At 38.4% G+C, this 9959-nt stretch overlaps 1 protein-coding gene across 1 annotated transcript; it reads right to left on the bottom strand.

Annotated features, from left to right (window-relative positions):
- Positions 1-5048: 5048 nt before the first annotated feature.
- Positions 5049-7848, bottom strand: LOC117324006. Its single transcript, XM_033879593.1, has 3 exons — positions 7121-7848; positions 6327-6394; positions 5049-5239 (listed from the first exon to the last, which is right to left on the bottom strand). Exons 1-3 carry the CDS (start codon positions 7727-7729, stop codon positions 5116-5118), a joined length of 801 nt encoding a protein of 266 aa, XP_033735484.1. The 5' UTR covers positions 7730-7848; the 3' UTR covers positions 5049-5115.
- Positions 7849-9959: the final 2111 nt, after the last annotated feature.

The raw sequence follows: 9959 nt of genomic DNA, 5'->3' as shown, positions 1-9959 counted from the left end.
CATCACTGACGAGTCTCCGAAGGACGAAACATCTATAGTATGTACCCAGCACCGCTGATGAGTCCCTGAAGGACGAAACATCTGTATGATGTCCCCAGCATCGCTGCCGAGTCCCCGAAGGACGAAACATCTGTATGATGCCCCCAGCATCACTAACGAGTCTCCGAAGGACGAAACATCTATAGTATGTACCCAGCACCGCTGACGAGTCCCCGAAGGACGAAACATCTGTATGATGTCCCCAGCATCACTGACGAGTCTCCGAAGGACGAAAACATCTGTATGATGTCCCCAGCATCACTGACGAGTCTCCGAAGGACGAAACATCTATAGTATGTACCCAGCACCGCTGATGAGTCCCTGAAGGACGAAACATCTGTATGATGTCCCCAGCATTGCTGCAGAGTCCCCGAAGGACGAAACATCTGTATGATGTCCCCAGCATCACTGAGGAGTCCCCGAAGGACGAAACATCTGTATGATGTCCCAAGCATCGCTGCCGAGTCCCCAGAGGACGAAACATCTGTATGAGGTACCCATTACCGCTGATGAGTCCCCGAAGGAGGAAACATCTGTATGATGTACCCAGCACCGCTGACGAGTCCCCGAAGGAGGAAACAACTTGATGGTGCAGTTTTATATACATTTGATATTTGTCATAACAGTGTATATATTACTTAACGCATAGTTAAATGTGTTGTTCAGAAGTACCCGAGGTTTGCCGTTCTGCATGCGACATGTAAATTCTGATGAATAGTTGAACCGGACCTGAACATAAATATGTATGTATGTGGATATGTTCATAATCCAATAGGTTGATACCTTTTTGCTACAGCCAGCCAAGAACAAAGCATATGCTTTCCATGATCCGCTTACCAAAATTCACCAATTGATATTAAATCATAGGTTTGGTGACACCTCCTCCCTACTATTGTGTTGTACGTTTTGACATGTTTAACTAACCCTATCCACTTATCAGCATATTTTTTTATCTTGTGTCTATTACTAATAACATATTTAGTACTTTACTTGGTTTATTTTGTTTAACGTCCTATTAACAGCTAACTGACAACGGGCGAACCAGTCGTCCATCTCCAAATATCCTGAGCGATAAGCCAGGAGTAGCAACTACCATTTTTTAAAGACTCTGGTATGTCTCGGCCACGGGACAGAACCCAAAGCCTTCCTCACAGGGGCGAACGCTCAACTAAAGACCAAAATTGGGGCATTGTCAAGGGAGACATTAGGAAGAAGAAAGTTGTTCAGAAAGAAGAGAAAAGATAAGCTCCCAAGTTTAGTCGCCTGCTACGATCATGCAATGGGGGCAGCAGGTACAATTCTTACGCCCTACCTGTAGGGCCAATATTTAGTATAATCCTTTACACGCGTGGAGAAAATATGCTAAGGAGTAGCACATGTAAACATTAAACATTAACTATATTATTACACACACTGTACATATGTACATACCAGATATTCAATGTGTCGTACAGATATTTGGATTTCCTGTAGAAAGAGGAAATGTGTTTTATCTACGAAAACTATAGGGAGAGATGTACTAACCGTATTATCATGTTTGGTGAATATGTTTGAAAAATCAAAGATTTAGAAAGTGTTGTAAAGGATTACAGTAATGGTGGATGATTTCAAAACATAAAAAATGACCTGCTTTGGGTATGAAACACAAAAGAGAAATATACTGAAGCCAAACTGACGCCATGCTGACAATGCTGCAAGATACATTTCAATATGGCCTTCTAATACCGAAAAAACAATCCTAAATAAACCGCTAATTAGGTCGCTACTGTCGTGCTATGATTATGTCAAAACAGACGAGATAGCATGAATAGGAAGATATTGTGAAAAAATGAATAGAAACCTAAAATACACAATCGATCCGTAGTAGTACTATAGTAAGTAAAGGTGATCGATTTACTTTACCCCCGGAAGTATGTGGAATGGTAGATGTTGGGTAGACATTATCAATGACGTTGTCACTAGTTTCTTTACAAGCAAATCAAACAAGGATGGCATAATTTAATCCGGATTAAACAACTGTAAACTGTAGAACTGCTTATAGTGACACATTGCAAAAAAGAGTTAAAGTACATTTGAATTGTAATGTTATTTTTGATAAACCGAAAACATCAGTGTAATCGACCTTAAAAATAATTTCTTTATTTTTCTTTTTCTTTTTGAACGCTCCAATCTTTTGTTAACAGGAGTGTATTGTCCATTGATGGCGATTTTTCATTCCATTCTCTTATAGGCCTACTGTCTTCACAAACGTAGATATTGTCACCAATTAACATGCCGTTTCCCATTGAATTTGTACATGCCAACAGCATCAGGTGACGTGGCACAAGTCACTCGTGGAATCCTGAGTGGGGTTTCCGTGGTGGTCATCTGTATTTACAATGGCATCTGTTTTCACCATCATATTGCTCCATATCTTAGCTGGTTGACACAGAAAAAAACTCTTTCGATCGAAAGAGCCATTTCCTTCAATGTCAGGAGAAAGTGTTTATCTTTTTGTTGTTTCACAAACAAAATCAGGAAATATTAAATGTTCGTTTGATGTATTTGGTGACTGTGCCATCGTATAAGACACACAAAAACGGTGGACACTGGTCAAGATAATGCCTCTATATTCACGTGTACTTGACGATCTTTTGAAACCAAATAGTGACGTCGTAAGTGTAACAGAGCGCAGGATTAATTCAATTTAAATCACTGCCTCCGCTAGGGATTCATGATTAATTTAAATCACTGCCTCCGCTAGGGATTCATGATTAATTTAAATCACTGCCTCCGCTAGGAGGTCGAACCTTCGACCTCTGACTTACCAGTCTTACGCTTAACCGATCACGCTCCAGAGAAGATCTCTCTAGCCGAGCGGTGCAGCTAGTATACTATTTACCAGGGTTACATAAGGTTACGGCGTCACAGATTATGCTAGTTATTCTCGCGCTTTTTTGACACATATATTTTTCTCCTTTTTCGTCTTTAATTTAAAGATTCCCCGTTGAATATAACATATTTTACTCATAGGACAGACGCACTCGTGAAAACATCGTTATTCTGTCATACGATTGAAATATTTTTTTTTATATGTAATGGGAAATAATTCAATATCAATAGGTTTCACTAATAAAATTGTGATGAATTAAAGTACTGGGCTATTACTCCTCACCATCCTGATGTTGACTTTTCTTGGCCTATGGTGTCAACATTTTAGGCCATCAGCATCACTGACGAGACCTCATTTAGGGCTCTAAAGTATCTCAGTCGTATTTAGACTAAATAACCCGCCTTAGTATCATTTCTCTCCGCTAGGCTGCGCTCATGAATACGTATTTTCGAAGCGAAGCCTAGCGGAGAGTAGAAAAACTACGGCAGGTAATCCAGTCTAAGTCGTATTGAAAAGTGACAATATCCTTTGTCGTTTTATGTAATCCATTTTCACAAATTAGGCTAATAACCTGCTTCATGTATCGCCATGTTCTCTTACACCATTCTACAGCTTTACTATATATTGGTATGCTCTTGTCGACAGGGGAACAGAGTCACAAAGTATTCCATTTATGTAGTTATTCTTTAATATTTTCTGTCGTCAACGTTTATGCATTTGGTTCAAAAGCGTTCATGACAACGGCTGCAGAGCACAGACATTAGTCTTTGGTTGGCTTTTGATTATACAATAAATAAACAGTAATTACAAATAAACTCCGTCAGTCCACATGTCCTTACACAATATTCATCCGAATTGGTTGTTATGGGAACTACGAAACTGGACAAAGACGGTGAGCCCTCAGTTGTCCTGGTAACGCCACTTCGTGTTTATTGTTTTCACAATCGGAACTGTGTAATATACACACCGGTCCCTATTTGTCAGATTATTTTCATCCTCAAGATTTACTGTCTGAATTCGGTGAACATTGGTAAACATGTCCCGGAATCTACGCATGGCGTGGTGCCAAGTCTACGTAGTTAGGATGTGTAGACACTGGACGTTAAATGGTGATTTTCATAATCCTTTGCAACGCCACCAATATATGCTAATAGATTGGGATACAGCAGAATTTGAATAATATCTATAATTTTGTTATTTAAGGATTAACATCAATTATTTTTTCTGTTATACAGTCATAACAGAAAAAAACTGGAGTGTACTCTAAATAAACCGCGAAGCGGTTTATGAAGAGAGTACACTCCAGTTTTTTATGTTATGACCGTATAACAGAAAAAATAATTAATGTTAATTCTTATAATTTAATTTCGTCTTATACACACCAAGATATTTCACTTTCTTTGGCGAACTCTTTTCTGTGATAAATTATTACGCAACGTCATCAGCCAATCAAAAATGACGTTACATTTCGCAACGTCAAAAATTTTGTTATGGAGGTATAACAAAATTAATTCAGCCAATGAAAATGCGTGTTTCATACAAAATTAAATTATATTTGTCAATACTTTTGCTCGTCCTAACGTTCATAATGACAATGAAGGCGGTAGTTTCGATAAAAATTTATTTTTTTCTAAATAAGTATAATTCATTTGTGCATAAATATAAACTTAAGAAAGCCTTGTTTATATAATAGTAATGGATAAAATGATGTGTATAGTATCACAGCACGTATATGAAAAATAATCCACATGTATTTTATGTACCATCTACATCAGCAAATATTTAGTAATATCTCGATACGAATTTTATACGATACCCTTTATGCATTAATTTTGTTGCCATAAAAAAAACACGAAAAGTAACATTAAAATGGGGTTTGTAGAGCGACATTAGACCTGCTTATGAAATTTTCAGACATTTGTCTGTCACAAGACTCTACTAATCGAAGATAAGCTACACATTTCTTTCAAGCAACATAGAAGCTCTACTGTATTAGATACAGCCTCGTTTTGGAGCACTTGTCAAAGCTTGTTAAACAATTGTAAAAGTAATTTGCCATGGTATTTCCGGGAAAAATATCGTATCCAACTTTTATTTCTTTTTTTTTTAGTTTCTAATACACAAACATAATTTTTTGCATTTTTCATTATATAATATGAACGATTTACATATATTTGTTTTGATGATTTGAATAAGATTATAGTTTATACGTCCACTCCGTGGTTGACTCTCCCTCCGTCCTCCACGGGGCGTATAAAACTGGGTAGTCGTTCGTCCTCTAGGATGTCCGCGGCTAACTCACTTTCCGAGTCGGAGCTGCACAGACATCTGTAAAACAAAGCAAAAATAAAATTCAAAACACCACACAACTAAGTGTTTTACGGAAATTCAAAACAAACGACTCAACCAAGTCCTTCCGGAAAATAAAAATAATTAAAAAAAACTTAACCGTGTCCTTTCGGAAAATTCAAAACACACAAATCAACCCGAGTCCTTCCGGAAAATTAAACAAAACACTGAACCATGTCCTTCCGGAAAATTCAAAACACGCGACTCAACCGAGTCCTTCCGGAAAATAAAAATAATTAAAAAAACAACTGAACTGTGTCCTTCCGGAAAATTCAAAACACACAAATTAACCCGAGTCCTTCCGGAAAATTAAAAAAAAAAAAAAAAAAAAAATGAACCGTGTCCTTCCGGAAAATTTAAAACACACGACTCAACCGAGTCCTTCCGGAAAATAAAGATAATTAAAAAACAAGTGAACCGTGTTCTTCCGGAAAATTCAAAACACACATATCAACCCGAGTCCTTCCGGAAAATTAAACAAAAATGAACCGTGTCCTTCCGGAAAATTTAAAACACACGACTCAACTGATTCCTTCCGGAAAATAAAAATAATTTAAAAAAAAAACAAAAAAAACTGAACCGTGTCCTTCCGGAAAATTCAAAACACACAAATCAACCCGAGTCCTGCCGGAAAATTAAAAAAAAAATGAACCGTGTCCTTCCGGAAAATAAACTAAAATTTGAACCGTGTCCTTCCGGAAAATTCAAAACACACGACTCAACTGAGGCCTTCCGGAAAATTAAAAACAAAAAACAAGAAAAACAACAACAACAACAAAATTGAACCGTGTCCTTCCGGAAAATTCAAAACACACAAATTAACCCGAGTCCTTCCGGAAAATTAAAAAAAAAAACAAAAAAAAAACACACGATTCAACCGTGTCCTTCAGGGAAATTCAAAACACACAACTCAACCGAGTTCTTCCGGATTCCAGATAAATTTCAACTATTCGTTTGAATTAAATCAAACTTCAAATTACTGTTTTGTTTACATACAGTTGTAAGATTAATAACTTTTAACACAAACAATGGTACTAGATGATATGTAAAATAATACAAATCTTACTCCTGAATGGTTTTCTTCGTCACATATTTGGCTCCAATGGACTCAAGTTCTTCTGCAAATTCATACAACTGAAGGAAAAAATATATAGAAATTTAAGTAAGCAGCGCACAAAAAAAAAGTTCTTCTGCAAATTCATACAACTGAAGGAAAAAATATATAGAAATTTAATTAAGCAGCGCACAAAAAAAAGTTAAGCTTTACCTGATTGGTAAATGGTACCAAAAAAGGCCAGACATATAATCCCCACAGAAATTTGTATTTTTATATTAATATAACAAGATTAATAATAAAAACTATTACAGGTCTTTCTAGATTTAATCTATACTGTACAGACCTATGCTATTTTAGTTTATTTACAAAGTGATACGGTCGCCTTCTAACTTCGCGCTAGAAGGAACTTAACTTTACCTCAGTCGGTTGAGTGGCGGACCAGTATAAGCTGAACTTCTTAGATTAGTACGGTTTCTGGGAAAGGACAACAATAAAAAATATTGCGAATGACAATATATCCCTCCTGTATCAAACTCTGTATCCTTTCCCAGTCACTAAAGAATTGGCTCTCGTTTTACCTAAAGCACACTGTGGGGAGGATTGCGTTTCCTAACCGGAAGTGATTGACATCAGGATTATGTAAAATATTTTACTGCCAAAGACACGTACATGTAGATTTTCTTATATCACCTGACGCCACAATGAAAATCGTTTTCATTATACGTTTGGAAATGGGAAATTAACTTCGCATGGATAATTTGGTGACCCCAACTTCCAGTTTTCTGGCTATGTCATATTAATACCTCGTTATCCAAGTAGAAGTGGTGGAGCTTTTCCAGAAGGACTTTGCTGATCCCCAGAGGCACGTGGTTGGTGTCCAGTAGAAACACTGCCCTCTGTGGTTCCATCACGCCCGTCCGTCCCTCCAGACTGTCTTGTAAAGCGTCAATAACGGGTTGATAATCATCAAAATCTAACGTTTCCTTCCAGAACTCATCTTCTATTTCTTTCATGGACATGTAGACCCACGATGTAGGATCGTCCGGGATCGGCTGACAAGGACCTATTGGTGTGCGGTCTAGTTCTGCCTTCCATTCTGCACTGGACAGGAAGTTCCATTTAGACATAGAGGTGTCTAAATCATTGATGGAAATGATACCGAGTTCGTCGTCCTTTATATCAATTCTGGGTTGTGTTGCGTATTTTTCTTTGGCTTGGTAGTTGACAGGCTCTGAAGGTGGTGTTATTATATCTTTAGCCGCTTTATATTCACATTCCCGAGGTCCCTTGATCCGGAGACGAGGCAGTTTTCCAGTTGCCTTAATACAGAGAACTGGTTCTGGACACATATATGAAGGATAAAACAGTCCAAACTCTTCTACGACATGCTGTTGATATGCTGTGCGCTGCATGGCGCTGGTTATAATTCGGTCTCGGACGTAACGACACCACCTTTCCCCTGTAACTACAGCCACATCCTATCCTACAGACTTCTTGTTTTCCTCTGGCTGTTGCTTGGAGTTTCGTGACGATACTAAATAGTGACGTCACAGTTAACTGACGTCATAATTAATAGACGTTTTAGCTCCGGAAATCGGATATTTTCATTGTGAACATTTCAGTATTGTACCTCATTTTGACATTTTCCTATATTTGGTTAGCGCGTCAGTTAAATATATTGACTACGAGTGTTTGAACTCATATTTACCCTCCTCAATGTCAAGCTTCAAATACTAAAACATATATCGACTATAATAATGTACATTAAATTAGAGGTTAGTGAACACTGTTCCTTATTTTCCTTTCTTGATATCACTGAAGTGTTACCTGTTGATGTTTTAGCTGTATAATGCATTTTCTGCATGTTTATTGCGATATTATTTACATTTGGGTATATTGTGTAAAACTCACCCATGCGTGTTTTTGTGGGTAAGTATCATTGCGGGTATGGAGAGATGACAGTTACATGTATCAATGGCATGCGTTTCGTGATAATTTTACATGTGACCTGTCACTTTCCTATCTAAATCGTCCATTTGTAAGTCACCCATCATCTTTAAAAGCTTAAATGACCAGATTTTGAAGTATCACTATAAAAATAAGGTGATGGCCATATCTTGACATGAGCCGTAATTCCGTGAGTACCGAATATGACAGTTTATAGTGCCCAGTGCTGATAAGCTTGAGCGCGCCTGGCGCTGGAGTGAAGGAGGTACAGTATTGTTTCATTAAAACAAAACCCCGATTATCAGCCATCGGGGACCGTCTTGACTACAAGCCTGCGTCCCAGAATGTGAACATTGGGGCAGGACGAGTGGGATCAACGGTGTGTGATGTGTATGTTTGACAATAGGGCTATCCGCTTGGGGTGACCAGATAGGCTAACCAATGACAGGTTGATGACACTCCTCCTCGAGTTGTAGTAGATTTACACGGAACATTGGGGCACACTTCACAACGCACGAGACAATATGCACGTACATTCAACTCTTCTAACGTGATAGATGACGACACGTCCATCCGTCCGTCTTATCCAGTCAGATGATAGTACGTCTGTTTGAACGGACGTATCTCCATTTGGTTAAGACGAACAGATCTTGTCCTTCAGCTGATAAGATAGATAAACGGACGGACGGACGTGCTGCTTGTCCTCTAGCTCGTCCTCATCAGGTTAAATTAAAACGAGCCGATGTAATGTGTGTCCTCTAGTTGTTTAGACAGACAGACAATTATATTACCCTCTAGTTGTTTAGAAAGACAGACAATTATATATTGTTTTCTAGTTGTTTAGACAGACGACTATACTGTCCAGTAGTTCCACGACTGAACCTGTATACATGTATATATGTATATATTATATGTATCTATGTTTTCTGAAATCTACTCTAAATATATGTCTGTACTTTAAACTGATGAGCTAATTAACTCAAAGTAATAAAGAACTTGAACTGTAGTTGTTTAGATAGACGGACGGACGACCAAGCTGTCCTCTAGTTGTTTAGACAAACATACGACTATAGTGTTTAAGACAGACGGACAGATCTACTTGGTAAAAATAGGCAGATTGATATTTTCCTCTAGCAGGTCATATCTGTTTGTATTGGGGCCACGGTGGCCGAGTGGTTAAAGTGCCCCGCCACTTTCTCAATAGTCCTCTATTTCTAGGTTGCGAGTTCGAAACCCATGTGGGGCAGTTGCCTGGTACGGACCGTAGGTCGGTGGTTTTTCTTCGGGTACTCCGGCTTTCCCCCACCTCCAAAACCAGGCACGTCCTTAAATGACCATGGCTGTTAATATGACGTTAAACAAAATAAACCAAATCCGTCCGTCTTACACTTTGCACCTCAGTGTTCATACGCTTTACTGGTCATTTGTCCTTTACTGGTCACTTGTCCTTCACTGGTCACTTGTCCTTTACTGGTCACTTGTCCTTTACTGGTCACTTGTCCTTTACTGGTCATTTGTCCTTTACTGGTCACTTGTCCTTTACTGGTCACTTGTCCTTTACTGGTCACTTGTCCTTTACTGGTCATTTGTCCTTTACTGGTCATTTGTCCTTTACTAGTCACTTGTCCTTTACTGGTCACTTGTCCTTTACTGGTCATTTGTCCTTTACTGGTCACTTGTCCTTTACTGGTCACT

Source organism: Pecten maximus, chromosome 3, assembly GCF_902652985.1.
Source record: "Pecten maximus chromosome 3, xPecMax1.1, whole genome shotgun sequence".
NCBI classification, from domain to species: Eukaryota; Metazoa; Mollusca; class Bivalvia; order Pectinida; family Pectinidae; genus Pecten; species Pecten maximus.
The sequence above is the reverse complement of the archived record's forward strand: the minus strand, read 5'-3'. Positions and strand labels throughout refer to the sequence as shown.